At 37.8% G+C, this 16,570-nt stretch overlaps 1 protein-coding gene across 1 annotated transcript in view; it reads left to right on the top strand.

Moving 5' to 3' along the window:
• Positions 1–16,570, top strand: part of ZSWIM6 (zinc finger SWIM-type containing 6) — a gene marked incomplete at its 5' end in the record, with an annotated part of 330,519 nt that overhangs the window by 243,068 nt on the left and 70,881 nt on the right. Inside the window, 2 exons of the mRNA XM_007951560.2 lie at positions 3,977–4,125; positions 7,569–7,719. Coding sequence (XP_007949751.2) covers positions 3,977–4,125; positions 7,569–7,719 — 300 coding nt within the window. The remainder of the gene's footprint in view (positions 1–3,976; positions 4,126–7,568; positions 7,720–16,570) is intronic.

Genomic DNA, 16,570 nt, shown 5'->3' with positions numbered 1-16,570 from the left:
GGACCCAACTCATAGCGACCCCTCCTTGAGTTTCTGAGGCAGTGTCACTACGGAAGTAGATTGCCCAACCTTCCTTCCGAGGAGTGGCTGATGGGTTTGACCCGCCAGCCTTCTGGTTAGCAGTCAAAGTGCCTTAGGCACTATGCTACCAGAGCTCCTCTATAGGAAGGAACAAAGCTTTCTTGTAAGAAGTATAGCCAGAATGCTCCTTAGAAGTAGGAATGGCCAGACTTCGTCTCACAGGACCTTGGTCATGTTGTGAGAAGAGACTGGTTCCTGGAGAAGGATATCATGCTTGATAAAGTAGAGGGTCAGCAAAAATGGAGAAGACCCTGAACGAGATGGATTGACACAGTGGCTGTGATGATGTTGCTTAGCATGCGCACAAGCATAGCAGTGATTGTGAGGATGGCATAGGACTGGGCATTGTTTTGTTCTGTCCTACAGAGGGTCACTATGAGCCAGAGCCGACTCGGCAACACGTAACCACCACCACCACCACAATAAATTTGAAATGCACTCCTGCCTCCTTGGCTATCTCAACAGTATTTCCAGTTCACCATGTCTAAAACTGAGTTAATGACCTATACACTACCCCTCCAGATCTTATCCTGCTCTGGTGATCTTTGTGTTGGTGAGTTGTACAGTAGACTGTCCATTTGTTTCATCTAGAAACCTGTTGATTGCTGCCCCCGCATGCCTCAAATATCCACTTCTTCACCTAGTTCTGTTGCTTTTATTCCCTACATTCCTGTCAGATTCTCCACTTCTGCTCTCCCCATTGGATTTCCACACAACATCATCATCATTTGTGCAGACCATCAAAATATCCTGTGTTTTCCTCATATATTTTTACTCCCCAGTCTCTCCTCCACACTGCAGATAGTGATATTTTTAGGTAGATAAATGTATTCACATGATTCTAAGGTATGATTCACATGATTTAAAAATTTGAAAAGGTGTTCTGGTTACCTAGTGCCACTTTAACAGAAGATACCACAACTAGGATGGCTTGAACAAACAGGAGTATGTTCTGTCACAGTTTGGAGGCTTTAAATCCAAGTCCAAGGTGCCAGGCTCTAGGGGTGGGTGAAAGCCCCTCAACCTTGGGGTTCAGCTTTGCCACCTGCTCTTGGCCCACTGGAGCTAGAGGCTTTTCTTCACTCCAACAGCTACTGGCTGCTGGGACTAACAAGCCCAAGGTTGACAACTAAAAAGGCACGGTGTCAGTGTTACCAAACCACATGGCAGGCCATTAATTCAAATCTATTGAAAGTCCCAAGGTCGGCAGAGCACGGCAGGCTGCTGAACAACAGCACGGCTACATGCAGATTTCAAACGTGCCTTCTCCTTATATACAGGAAGCAGACCACATCCCTAAGGCAACTACACAGCTGCTCCCAGTAGATTCCACCATAGAGTTGATTACCAGTCTCGTCATGGGGAATACTACATCCAGCTGCTTAGCCACTCAACCAGGCCCAGCCAAGTTGACACACAAACTTAAGTACCACAAAATGTATTCAGAAATGAAATGCAAGGGCAGGAGATGTATGTGGGAACTCTGTGTACTTTCTGCACAGTCTTTCTGTATATCTATCTAAAAGTACTCTACAAAGTAAAGTGTATTGTAAAAAAATACTCAGTGAAGAATCTCCTCACATGCAGCTAGCTTACAAATTCTCAATATCCTTCTTAGATCCTTTGTGTATACAAGAAAATACTAACACAAAACTATTTTAAAAACCTATTTATTTACATAAAAGATGCTGTACAACTTAAGCTTTCTCCATGTTGATTGTTTTTAATTGAAAATAACATATCATAGAAATCTTTTCCATTGTAGTACATGGAGAAAATTCACATTAATTTTCCTAGCTACATAATATTCTATGGTAGGAATGTTGAAATTGATGCCCATTAGGACAAAACATCTTTCACTATATAGTGTTAGTTATCTTCAAAACGAGAAACTGAGTATGCCAGTCTTCCACTTTGGCTATTCTTGTCATGACTTCCTATTCATTCCTCTTAGGAAAGAAAAATCCCAAAAACTAAGCTCCTCACCCACCCAGGTCCTCAGGGTCAGGCCCTTTCTTTTCCCCAGAATTGTCTTGGCTTTCTTTTCCATCTTCACTCTTGCTCCTTGGACCATCTTTTGTTCCTTCCATATACTTCGTTTCTTCACACCTTGATGTTTCTTCCCAAACTCTTTCTTAGTCTCATGTGCAGATCCATTCCCTCCTTTCAAATACATATACCTGCTCCTTGTTACCATCTCATTAACTGTTAATGTACTTAAGGCAGATCTCAAATGTTATTTTTTCAAGGTCTGCTTATCCTGGTCATCTAAAGTCAAGTCAGAACTCTCTGATACAATCTCCCAGCACCCTGTCCTCTTCCTTTGAGTACTCATTACCATTTGTTATATATAAATTTATATATATTATATATATTTAGATAGTTTTCTCACACACTTAGAATGTTGTTTTTCAAATAACAGGTTACAACTCATTATGGATTATAGAATAAGAAAAAGTTTGAAAGCCATTTAACAAGACTAAGTACTGTGAGGACAGGGAGGGAGCCTATCAATTTGGTCCACCATTCTATTTTCAGGTCTAGCAGAGGGCCTGCACTGAGCCAGGTACTCAGCACATCAGCTAGCTGACTGAATAAATGAACCTCCTTTTCAGGGAATTCACAGACCCTTCCTCCTAGGGACTGATGGACCCTGGTCTAAGCAGAAATTCATGGTTATTATCTTGGTCAGTTGAACCTGCATTAGATGACTAGAAGAAAAATAATGTAAAACCATACCTACAAATGCATTTTTAAAGAATTGCTGAAGAGACGAATCTATTACTGAAAGATTTTTGAGATTTAACTTTTTTGTGTGTTTTGCTTTACGATCTGAAGGCTTTAGAATATCAATTTTTTATTAACAAACACTGAAACTGTTTTTACCTATCTAAATATCTGGGTAATTTTTTAATTTCTAAGGTAATCTACACACACAGGGCTTATTACATAACTGTTATCTTTTGTGTATACTTCAGCAATAAAATATTTATGCAGTTTGTCAAGGTGATACTACAACCTGGTTTAGTACAACAGCTGCACTGCCTGTTCTCATGTGGCTTGATTTCCCTTTTTAATCTTCAGTTTTCTGCAACTAAAGACTTATGTCAGCATGCAGTTTATACAGTAGCAGATAATAATGAAAGCTTCTTGAATTAACATAGTAAAGAAATACTGTTCTAAGTTTACTTGGTTTCATATTTTCTAATGTCCTTGAAAAATACTGTTCTAGCAAGTTATACATAGTATAAAAATCACATATATACAATGAGACATTCTTTGTGATGTTTTTTAAAAATCTATAAATTAACCTCCAAAGTGTAGTCTTATTCTTTTGATTTTTTATTTTTCTACATGTACCATTTAATGACATGGATTACATTCTTTGAGTTGTACAACCATTCTCACTCCTTTTCTGAGTTGTTCTTACCTCATAAATACAAATTCACTGCCCCCTAAGGTTCCTGTCTAATCTTTTGAGTTGCTGTTATCAATTTGATACAATATAGATGGTGTTTCAAAGGACGTAATACCCAAAGCATACTTTTTCGCTAGTTAAGCTAAACTACTGTTTGGTTTTGAGAAGACTTCAGGGGATAGCTCTGATTTAAAAAAAAAAAAAGAAGAAGAAGAAGAAGAAGAAGAAGGAAATAGCTCAGTTCTGAAGTAATCTGCATTTTGGTTTAGCACAAATTAGAAAAGTCCTGAAAGTAAGAAAATGATTCTTGTATTTATTTTGGTCATTAATTTGCACGTATAATGGAAGATAAGGTTGGATTAAAAATTAAGGCAAAAAAAATGGAAAATCTGTTTTACTTATTTTAAAGTTTATTATCAGAACTCTGTTAGCACAGAACTATACAGCATCTGTATTACTTTTTGTTTCTATTTCTAGGTGCTCCTGATCCAACAGCAGGTGCTAGTATAGATGATGAAAACTGCTGGCACTTAGATGAAGAGCAGGTTCAAGAACAGGTTAAACTGTTCCTTTCCCAGGGCGGGTACCACGGATCAGGGAAGCAACTTAATTTGCTCTTTGCAAAGGTATGATTGTTTATTTTCAAGGAAATATTCTAAATATATACATATAGAAACTTTGTATATATGGTCATGTTTACAATAGGATGTAGACTTTAAGAAACAGAGTCTAAGTTAATTGATGAGTTAGAAACTTTGGTGTTGTAATATAAGCCTTAATTTGCTTTGGTGACCTCAGATAACATATGGAACATTTTTTTCCATCTCAATTTCTACCAGTAAATTAGTGGTAATTTATACAATTCTGAAAAACTTATTTCAGTACTAAACACAAAGTAAATGGCCTAATGTTACTTAAAATCCCATCTGTTCAAGTTTTTATTTTCTAGTTAATGTTCCAAAATAGGTAATAACTTAGAATATAATCCTTAAAATGGACTTCATATGTTTGCTTTAATATTTTCAGTATCTTTACATTAATTTCAAAAACATAGGCTTTGTAGTCCTACAAACCTGTGTTTTAAATCCAGGTTCTATATTTTTCTAACCAAATGAACCTAGAAAGTTACTACTTAAGTCCATTTCTTCATTTGTAAAATTAACTAATAATAATATATCTCCCAAAGTATGGTATTAAATGATAATGATGTCTGACACACAGTTGGGCTTTGGTAAATGGTAATTCTCATCACTAAAAATTGATAGCCTAATAAAGTTACCTTTGTCAGAAGTGCCTTCTGAGCAGAAACTGTGTCTCGTTTTGTATAGGACTTTTAGTAGTATAAACACATTTTTAAATATTGATAAATAAGTTTTAATATTTAATCAGTATATTTTAATTTCCTTTTTTGAGGGTTCAACCATCATTATAAATATCAAAAAACCAAACTCGCTGCTGTCAAGTCACTTCGACTCATAGCGACCCCTCCTTGGGTTTCCGAGGCAATAACTCTACGGAAGTAAATTGCCCAACCTTCCTTCCGAGGATTGCTGGTGAACCGTCAGTCTTCTGGTCAGCAGTCAGACGCCACCAGAGCTCCCTCATTATAAATAGAATATTAAAATTAATTTTAAGGGAACAGATCATTGTGTTTCATTGATATATTTGTTAAATACTTTCTCTAATGTACATAATAATTAAAAGATTATTTTCAATTCAGAAGAGTTAGAGTAAATTCTGTTACTGGACATGGTCAGAAAATAAGAGTATTCTGATTAATCAGTGCCCTATTAATAAAGATTTATGTAGATTGTCAATTAATTTTCCAACAATTAGATTACAATAAAATACATTTAAGTCTAAAACTACTTCACATGTGATTTAATCATTCTTTGGTAATTCACAAGTACTTCAAAGTCTCATAATGCCTCACAATCAACAGTCTGAAAATTAATTACCATTAGGCTTATAGATGTACTTGAATGTTAGTTAAGAGAGTTCTGGTTTATATGCTTAATAGTAAAAAGTTTGTTAATGTTGTTGCTGAGGAATAGGTTAAAAATCTAGCAGGAAAATATAGTGATATACTGGCAGCATAAAAGGCTTGGTAAATGTAGATATACTTAAAATATTTTATATATTCTTATGTCAGCAAAGAATACACTGTGACTAATTGAAGCAGTATGAAAGACATTATTAGACTAGTTTGCAGTTGTACTTTTTATTTCTATATATGATTTATATGTTATAGATGCCATATGATGTAACAACACCATGTAATTCTGGAAATGGTATAAAGTATTGGAGTAACACAGATCTGAGTTCCATCCCTGCAATTCTCCTTGTCCTTTGGGCAATTTCCTTATCTTCTCTGAAGTTTGATTTTCTTATTTGCAAAATAGGGGTTATAATCTGGTCTACTTTACATGGTTGTTGTGAAGGTCAAATGGTAGATATAAATGCAAAACTGTTTAACATGATGTCCAGGAAATGGTAACTCCTGTTCTTCCTCCCAGTCTTCTCTACCTTTTCAAACTTCATAGTGTATCCATATTGAGAAGAAACTCCTTTTTAGGATTACTGCAATAACCCTTTTTGGAAGGACAGCCCTTGTGGTTCAATATGAAAATGTTTTTTAGTTCCTTTCAAGGCTCAAATTCCAAAGCAGGTGAGAGGGCTCCATCGGTTGTCAGGATTCAGTCCTGGCACAGGATCCTTCGGTCGCTGAGATTGGAGCTGTTTTTTGACTATCTTCTGTTTTCTCCTTTACTTGCCTTTCTTGCAGAGAATCCTGAATGAAAAAGGACCCCTCTTTTTCTATTGCTTGTGACCTTGCTTCAGGAATTTACAGGAGAGTGATGTTTAGCTGAGATTCTTTTTGTTGAACACACAGCATTTTACACTCTTGGAATGGATGGATTCATTTAAGGTTTCCTGCAGAGGGACTTGCCTTGTATTTTGTCTCCTCCTTTCTTTTAATTGGGAAATATAGCACAAGAGTTATGGGCAGGGTTTGAGGTTAAAGCGTGTGAGACCGAGTTAAGTTATGTAGGTGACTGGTTCTTAGTACTCTGCTAAGTGGATCACCACTCATTTAAAGCCAGAATGTTCTTGAGCCTACAGCCCTATTTCCACTTACCATTGCACAGACAGTCTCATCTGAGTGGAAAGAAGTATGTTGCTGCTCTTCATATAAAAAAACTTCAGTGAGAGAGAACTTGCTGAACTTTTTACCTGAAAAACTGAAGGACTTGCACAAGTTAGTGGTTGTACCAAAACCATTTAATTGTACAATGTAAATTGGTGAATTGTCTCAATAATGCTTTTCCTAAAAACAAAACAAAACAAAACAAAAACAACACTGAAGGAGAGATTCTGTCATTTATAAACATTATCAGACCAGCGTAGGAGATCTCTGAAGAATTCTCAGTGGGTTCTGCGTTAAGATCTTCTACTCTGGTTGTAAGGACAATCAGTTGATGTCAGAAAGACACCACACTGTTTTGTTTGTTTTGGTATTGTTTTACTTCAGTCTGGCAATGTTATGGCAGCTGATTCTAGTGAAACCTGTTTTGGTAAACTAGTTAGCTTCATACTAACAGTCAGGCACTGGTTCCAGTGCCAGAGTTCACTTCTGTGGTTTGCCAGGGCATGAATTACCTAGTCGCCCACTCTGTTGTAGTATAGTCTTGAACCACAAAGTGTACTTGCTTTAGATAAGAGAGGGTACTTTGAAGGAGGCCTTGAAAAAAAATACCTGTACTGGACATATTAAACATGATTTCATATTTATCCTTGACCCAATATGTAGAACCCAACTAAAAACTTTTGAGGATTGGGAAATAAGCCAGATTCATTTCCTTGTATGAATTGCAAAGCATAATTTCAGTAAAATTAATGGATTATTCTCATTACTTTGATATGTAATATGGAGACCAGCTTCCAGGAGAGCTGGTGTAAAGGCTTAACTATTTTTCCGCCCCCAGGAAGAAATAGAGACAAGCAATTTGTCTTCTGTGTTACTGTTTGTTTTATGAACATTTTTCTAAAGATGCATTTTCCCCACTAGGTGCGGGAGATGTTGAAGATGAGGGACTCCAATGGGGCCCGCATGTTGACATTGATAACAGAGCAATTCATGGCCGACCCTCGCCTGTCACTGTGGAGGCAACAAGGCACTGCGATGACTGACAAATATAGGCAGCTCTGGGATGAGCTGGGTAAATACAAGTTTTCTGACAAACTACTATTAAGTTGTGTATGGATAAATAGTTGAATGTTTTAAGAACATGGTCATGGTACAGCTGAAAAGAGCTGCTCATATGAACTCATATATACCGGTTAGGAGAATAGGAAAGATGAGGGCTTGGGCTGGGATCTACAGGAAACAAATCACCTTGGCAGGGAGGATTGTCTGATTGAGAGGAATGAACAGTTGGGAATATGCCTTTACTTATTTGAAAAACAGCTATATTACATTAAAATAGCTCACTTGTATAATTTACTTCATTATCTGCTTCTAGATTAATATTGTAATCAAGTCAGTTAAAATTTAGACTCTTTCTTCCCCTTCTGCCTACATTATCACAGTATTAAAAGTAGTTTGAGTATTAATTTCATTTGACTTGCTATAGATTTATGAACTGTTGATCCTCAGAATGGAAAAGATATAGCAAACTCTAATTTGTATTACTTTTCAAATCCCTGGTGGTAAATATAAATATAAATATAGCAAGTAGTTGAAATAATGAGGAATCCACTAGTTGTGTCCAGAAAAAGGATACTGGGAATTTTCTTAGGAAAAGTTGTGTTACCCAGTGCTTATTACTAGGGAAGTAAAATATTGGAGATAATGTATTTGTTTTGTTGGTTTCTATTAAGAAATCAGTAAGTGACAAATGGAATTTCTGACAAACATATCAGTGCCTGTATTAATTTTATGAGAGATAAATCCTGCATAGTTTGTTAGGAGATGCTGTTCTCAGTGAAATTGTGTAGCAGAACTCTTCCTAACTTCACCTTCTCTTTTCCTCTTGGCTAATTGTGGACCATCTCATGTTAGATTGGTCCCAGGTACAGTTTGTATAAAATCTGCATTTTATACTGCTTGATTGCTCATTTTGTTCATTCTGGATATGGATTGTGGATAGTCTAGACCAAGAGAAGCTGTTGTTTATGGAGATACCATGTGATCATAAGAATGGACCTTTGACATGAACAGTTTGTCAGATGAGGAAACTGAAGTCCAAGAGATTAGGAGACTTCCATAAAGTGATGTTGCATGACCTAGAGTTATACAGCAAGTTGGGAAAGAATTTTACCCCAAAGTTTCCTTTTTACCCATAAACTTTTAGGTATTTGTTGATCTTTTTCCCTGGTACTTTTTCTTAATTATCTTGCAGCACATTAAGCCTGGCACTTTCCTTGTTGTTGTTGGTAGGTGCCATTGAATGGTTCTGACTCGTAGCAAACCTGTGTGCAACAGAATGAAACAATGTCTAGGCTTGGAGTCGTACTGCCTTTGCGGTGCTTGAGCCCATCATTGAGGCCAATCCATCTCTTGTTGGAGGATTTCCTCTTTTTTGCCGACCCTTGACTTTAACCCACCATGATATTCTTCTCTAGGGACTAGTCCCTTCTGACAACATGACCAAAGTATGAGAGATGAAGTCTGGTCATTTTCGCTTCTAAGGAGCATTCTGGCTGTTACTTCCAAAATAGATTTTTTTCCTTTTTTTGGCAGTCCATGGTATTTTCAGTATTCTTCACCAACACCACAACTCAAAGGCATCAACTCTTCTTTATTCTTCCTTATTGATTGTCCAGTTTTCATATATATATAAGGCTATTGGAAATACCATGGTTTGCGTCAGGCTCACCTTAGTCTTCAAAGTGACATCTTTGCCCTTTTAACACTTTAAAGAGGGCTTTTGCAGCAGGTTTGTCCAGTGCAGTACTACGTCTGATTTCTTGACTGCTGCTTCCCTGGATCAAGTAAAATGAAATCCTCAGCAACTCCTGTCTTTTCTCCATTTGTTCTGATGTTGCTTATTGGTCCAGTTGTGAGGATTTTTGTTTTCTGTGTTGAGTTGTAATCCATACTGAAGGCTGTAGTTCCATACTGAAGGTGTGACCCATGCAGAAGTCACTTTCCTTAGGCCACTTGAAATAATGGTACTGGCATTTGCACCAGTCAAAATTTTAAGCATTCTGTAACTATGGTAGATAGTTTCAGTGAATTAGAAGGATATTTAGGGGCGTGATGTGGTGGTTAGAGAACATAAGTGAAATACATGGTTTAAACAAATATTTTTATAGAAAACTGAGTGATTAACTTTTTGAGTGAAACCCTCTCCAGTTTTGTAAGTGTATGGTAAATGTTGATTTGACTAGTTGGTTTAGAAAAGTGAAAGGGACTAACATTGAAAAAATAAAATGAAAGGAATCATAGAAGGAAAAATTACTGGTTTAACAACAAATTAATGATATTTAAAGAGCTTTGGTTCTTAGAGAAGTTTGCTGTCCTGATGGTTGTGCAGTCCAGTCAATTCCAACTCAAAGCGACTCTATAGGACAGAGTAGGACTTATCCCATAGAGTTTCCAAGGATGTAATCTTTACAGAAGCAGATTGCCACATCTCCCTCCCATGGAGTGCCTGGTGTGTTTAAACCACTGTTCTTTCAGTTCACAGCAGAGGCTTCAAACACTGTGCTACCAAGACTCCCTTTAAAGATGCTTAGAATTCCAAATGGCTGGTTGGGAGGAAACTATCAACTGAAATTTTTGTTTACTGAAAAAACTGCAAGTGATTTAGTCTGAAATGAAATTTGCAATGTTCACATTTAACTCATAATTCACATTTCACTTTTCCCAGTTGTTTTTTAAAGTTATTTACCTCAAACCTCAATCAAAAGTGTAAATTTCATTAGATGGAGATTTCTGCCAGCTGATTGTGTTATACCTTCTCGCAGTCTTACTTTCTAATCATGGACTAGGCTTTATACAAGTTCTGTGATTTTAGTCCAGGATAAAGAACATCACTTCTTGCCCTGTGTTTTCTTGTTTGCGCACCTTATCTCCCCCTGCTCCCATTTACTTCTCCATGATCATTACTACACTGTTTTGACTTCTCCAAGTACTCTGATTTCAAGTAGAGGACACTTGCCACTTTAATGGAATCTAAGTTCTAGGAGGAATCCCGTGTAGAAGTAACAATTGCTATCATATATAAGATTCATTCAACACAAAATTAACTAAAAGTTGCTTGTGGACTTCAAAAAGAAAGGATTTTGCTTCTTAATAAAATGGGGGAATTTGACTTTGTGCCCCTGCACAGGGCTCACATTGCTTCAAGGCTCTGCTTTGGAATTAAATGCTGAGCACTGCCAGATGCCAGACATTGAGAAGAGACTGAGTTTTGTCGGCAAATGGGATCTGCAAGTTAATTGGTGTTTTCTGCAGGCTTCTGGCTGTGAAATGAAATTGGAAGCCCTTTAGCCACATGGATAATACAGGACCTGAATACAAATGTCACATGTCACCATCAGGACCCACTGTGAGACAATAGTGTTCCCACTCCAGCACTGCACCATTACAGATCATTTAAATATGGGGATTACATTTAAACTAAAAGCCCCATTTGCCTTTTACTGCAATTTAAATGTCCTCTTAGCAAAAGCTAAGTGACAAATTAAATGAAAAAAGTGCCCACATTTTTAAAGCTGTAATGCAAAACAACCTTTTATTGCTTCTCATGTGCCACGAATGAATCATTATACTTGTCAACCCTAAACCAAGCCATAATTGGAGCAGCTACTGTTATCAAAGTGGGGCCGCTCTGTGACAGCTTAATAAAGCTGAAACTGTTAAATTAAATCTTAGATGCTTAACTCCTTAGCACTGGTGGATTCGATGGGTCCATTTCTGGCAATGACCAATACACCAGGAAAAAACAAAACAAAAAAAAGACTCCTGCCATGGAAGCCTTAATCTGATGAAAGCATATAAGTAAGAGTATCTTAGCCAGGAGCCAAGTAACTCTGTTTCTTGGCAGAAGGATTTGTAGCCATCAGATTGTCAGCTAAAAAGATTACAACATATTATTTTTTTTTTCATAGGATCAGAAATCCCCCTCCTCAAGATGTATTATTTTCTGAGTATATGTAACTTATTAAAATTTAACAGTGTTGATATTTCAAGATTAGTTTTTAAGATAACATATTAATTTTAAGTTTTTTCTCTTTTAAATTAATATATGCAAACTTATTTGAGGTAGCAGCAGGCCCAATCTTCTCCCCATCCTCCCTCTAACAGAGGGATTGATTATTCTCAGTTCAACTTTTCCAAAATAGGTGCCTAGGATATTCATTTGCTCTGGGTTAGTTTTTTGTGATTTACTCCCTGCTTTTAATAATGTAGTATGAAATAGGTACAGATACATGCTATAAGATCCTATTTAGTGCTTCTCATTTGCAGATACATTTATCTTGGACATGACTCAGTTTTTAAAATATTAATTTTACTTTCTCTACATGATGTTAGTTTTCCCAAACAAATGATAATGCTTTCAAGATGAGTGATACTGAATGATAGTCAGTGTAAGAAAAAGTACATACTAAAATCTTCAAATAGGAAGCCCCATTGCAATGGTGGAGGCTATACATTTACTGAAAGCTAGTACAGCCAGAAGCTCCTTAGAAGTGAGGATGGCAAGGCTTCATTTCCTGTACTTTGGACGTGTTATCAGGAGGGACCAGTTGCTACAAAAGGACATCATGCTTGGTAAAGTAGAGGGTTGGTGAAAAAGAAGACACTCAACAAGATGGATTGACACAGTGGCTGCAACAGTGGGCTCAAACACAGCAATAATTGTGAGGATGGCACAGGACCAGGCAGTGTTTCGTTCTGTTGTTCGTAGGGTCACTATGAATCAGAACCAAATCAGTAGCACCTAACAACAATAAAACACGCACCTTTCAGTTGCACTCCTTATTAAGGGATATGCAAATTTTCTTTAAAGCAGATCTTAGAAATAACCCTTGGATTGCAAAAACAGGTCCTGATGGGTGGTGATCCTATCTGCTGTTATCCCAGTGATTATCTCTTCACACTTAATTACTGTGCGATTCTTAAGGCATGAGGAGATATATTATAACTTCTTATCTGTGTTGATGAGTCTCTTTCCTTAAACACTTTCCTAGACTGTAATTTTACTTTGCTTCATAAAACTATAGGTTGTCACTGCCAGTCTATTAAGACCTCATTAAAAAGTGTGTCATTAGAGGAAACAGGTAAATAATTTAATAACAGTTTTATCAGAGGGAAAAAATTTTTAATGTTCATTTTCAACTATTATATAGTAAGTTGTTTTTTTCCAAAAATTTTAAACATAAAACTTTCTCTTTTGTTTTCTACCTTGAGATCTGGGTCCTTAGGGAGAGGATGGGCTGCTCTGAACCCTTTTCAAAATTTCTAACCTGAGTACCTAACTCTGTGTGAGTAGAAATGGCCATAGTTAGATGTTGTTTTTCTAGCTGAAATTCCATTGTAAGGTTAGTTTGACCACTTGTTATTAAAAACTCAAACCACCCTCACTGCCATCAAGTCAGATCTGACTCATAGCGACCCATCCTTGGATTTCCAAGGCAGTATCACTACAGAAGTAGATTGCCCAATCTTCCTTCTGAAGAGTGGCTGGTGGATTTGAACTGCCAGCCTTCTGGTTAGCAGTCAAGTGCCTTAGGCACTATTAAGTACTAGCTAAACTATTCCTTTATGAATAGTTCAGTTAGGTTAGAAGGCTCTCAAAATAGGACTGGGAAAGAGCTGCAACATCTGAGTAAACCCAGCCTTACTCATATGGATAAGAGAAAGCTTTCGAGACCTCCATTTACTGATGTGGCACCACTCAAATTGAAGAGAAACAGCTGCAGACATCCATTAATCAGCGGAACATGGAATGTACAAAGTATGAATATAGGAAAATTGGAAGTTGTCAAAAATGAAATGGAACGCATAAAGATTGATATCCTCATCATTAGTGAGCTGAAATGGACTGGTTTAGGCCACTTTGAATCAGACAACCATGTGATCTTTTATGCCTGGAATGACAGTTTGAAGAAGAATGGCATGGCATTCATCATCACAAAGGATATTTTAAGATCTGTTCTGAAGTACAATGCTGTCAGTGATAGGATAATATCCATACACCTACAAGAAAGACCTGTTAATATGACTACTATTCAAATTTATGCACCAACCACCAAAGCCAAAGATGAGGAAATTGAAGGTTTTTATAAACTTCTGCAGTCTGAAATTGACCGAACATGCAATCAGTATGTGTTAATTGTCACTGGTGACTGGAAGGCAAAGTTAGAAACAAAGAAGAATCACCGGTAGTTGGAAAATTTGGCCTTGGTGACAGAAATAATGCTGGAACTTGCATGGTAGAAATTTGCAAGACCAACAACTTGTTCATTGCAAACATCTTTTTTCAACAACACAAATGGTGGCTCTACACATGGACTTCACCAGATGGAACACACAGGAATCAGATTGACTACATCTGTGGCAAGAGGTGGTGGAAAAGCTCAATATCTTCAGCCAAAACCAGGCCAGGAGCTGATTGTGGAACAGACCATCAACTGCTCATATGCAAGTTCAACTTGAAGTTAAAGACAATTAAAACAAGTGCAGGAGAGCCAAAATATGATCTTAAATACATCCTTCCTGAATTTAGAGATCATCTAAAGAATAGATTTGATGCATTGAACACCAATGACCGAAACCCAGAAGAATTGTGGGAGGATATCAAGAACACTATCCATGAAGAAAGCAAGAGGAGATCACTTAAAAGGACAAGAAAAGAAGAGAAGACCAAAATGGATGGCAGAAGAGACTCTGAAACTTGTCCTCTGAGCAGAGAGTAGCTCAAGCCAGTGGAAGAAATGACAAGATAAAAGAGCTGAACAGAAGATTTCAAAGAGCAGCTCGGGCAGACAAAACCAATTACTGTAATGAAATGTGTAAAGACCTGGAGTTTGAAAACCAAAAGGAAAGAACATGCTCAGCATTTCTCAAGCTGAAAGAATTGAAGAAAGAATTTAAGCCTCAAGTTGCAATATTGAGAGATTCTCTGGGTAAAATATAGAATGATGCAGGAAACATCAAGAGAAGATGGCAGGAATACACAGAGTCACTGTACCAAAAAGAACTGGTCGATCTTCATCCATTTCAGGAAGTGGCATATGATCTAGAACCAATGGTACTGAAGGAGGAAGTAAAAGCTGCAACGAAAGAATTGGCAAAGAGCAAGGCTCCGGGAATTGACGGAATAGCCATCGAGATATTTCAACAAACAGATGCCCCATTGGAGGCACTCACTTGGTTATGCCAAGAGATTTGGAAGACAGCTACCTGGCCAACTGACTGGAAGAGATCCATATTTGTACCCATTCCAAAGGAAGGTGATCCCACAGAATGTGGAAATTATAGAACAATATCATTAATATCGCACGCAAGTAAGATCTTACTGAAGATAATTCAAAAATGTATGCAGCAGTATATTGACAGAGAACTTCCAGAAGTGCAAGCTGGATTCAGAAAAGGACGTGGAACAAGGGATATCATAGCTGTTGTCAGATGGATCTTGGCTCAAGGTGAAGAATACCAGAAAGATGTTTGCTTGTGTTTTATTGACTACGCAAAGGCATTTGATTGTGTGGATCATGACAAATTATGGATAACATTGAGAAGAATGGGAATTCCTGAACACTTGATTGTACTCATGAGGAACCTGTACCTTGACCAGGAGGCTGTCATTCAAACGGAACAAGGGGACGCTACATGGTTTAAAATCAGGAAGGGAGCGTGTCAGGGTTGTTTCCCTTCCCCACACTTATTACAATCTATATGCTGAGCAAATAATCTGGGAAGCTGGCCTATATGAAGGAAAATGTGGCATTAGGATTGGAGGAAGAATCATTAACAGCCTGAGATACGCAGACGATACAACTTTCCTTGCTGAAAGTGAGGATGACTTGAGGCACTTACTGATGAAGGTTGAAGAATACAGTATGCCGTATGGATTACATACATCTCAATATAAAGAAAACAAGAATCCTCACAACTGGACCAATGAGCAGCATCACAATAAATGGAGAGAAGATTGAGGTTGTCAAAGAATTCACGTTGCTTGGTTGTACAATCGATGCCAGTGGAAGCAGCAGTCAGGACATTAGACGACGTGTAGCTTTGGGAAGGTCAACCTCAAAGGAACTGTTTCAAGTGCTGAGGAGCAAGGATATCTCCTTGAGGACTAAGGTGCGCCTGACACAAGCCATGATAATTCCAGTCACCTCGTATGCATGTGAGAGGTGGACAGTGAATAAGGAAGGCTGAAGAAGAGTTGATGCTTTTGAGTTGTGGTACTGGCAGAGAATGCTGAAAGTACCATGGACTGCTAAAAGAACTAACAGATCTGTCCTGGAGGAAGTGCACCCAAAATGCTCCTTGGAAGTGAGAATGGCCAGCCTTCGTCTCACCTATTTTGGTCATGTTGTCAGAAGGGACCATTCCCTAGAGAAGAATGTCATGCTTGGTAGGGTGGAGGGTTGACGAAAGACGAGGAGGCCTTCAGTGAGATGGATTGAAACAGTGGCTGCGATGATGGGCTCAAGTATAGCAGGGATCATGGAGCTGCTGCGGGATTGGGCAGTGTTTCGTTCTGCTGTGCATGGGGTCTCTATGAGTCGGAAATGACTCTACGGCACCTAACAAACTATTCTTTGTTAGGATGCTAGATAGATTGAGTGGATATACAGATGCAAGGGACTTGAAATCAGAATAAATCTGATCATGTATAGAAGCAGAGGACTTAGCCCACCCGTTGGGATGGTATGAATTGCAAAATACTAAAAATAACCTGCTCTCTGGACCCAGGACACTTGTTTTACATAATATCACAAACACAAGTCATCATCTCTGTGGGCCTCCTGTGCACCCACCCTCTGAATGTGATACTCTAGGTAATTTAGGAGGGCCTTGTTGCCCAGCCAGACATAAGATTCTGA

The sequence above is a fragment of the Orycteropus afer genome, unplaced genomic scaffold, assembly GCF_000298275.1.
Source record: "Orycteropus afer afer isolate SDZICR_OR568_19922 unplaced genomic scaffold, OryAfe1.0 scaffold00298, whole genome shotgun sequence".
Lineage (NCBI taxonomy): Eukaryota > Metazoa > Chordata > Mammalia > Tubulidentata > Orycteropodidae > Orycteropus > Orycteropus afer.
The sequence above is the reverse complement of the archived record's forward strand: the minus strand, read 5'-3'. Positions and strand labels throughout refer to the sequence as shown.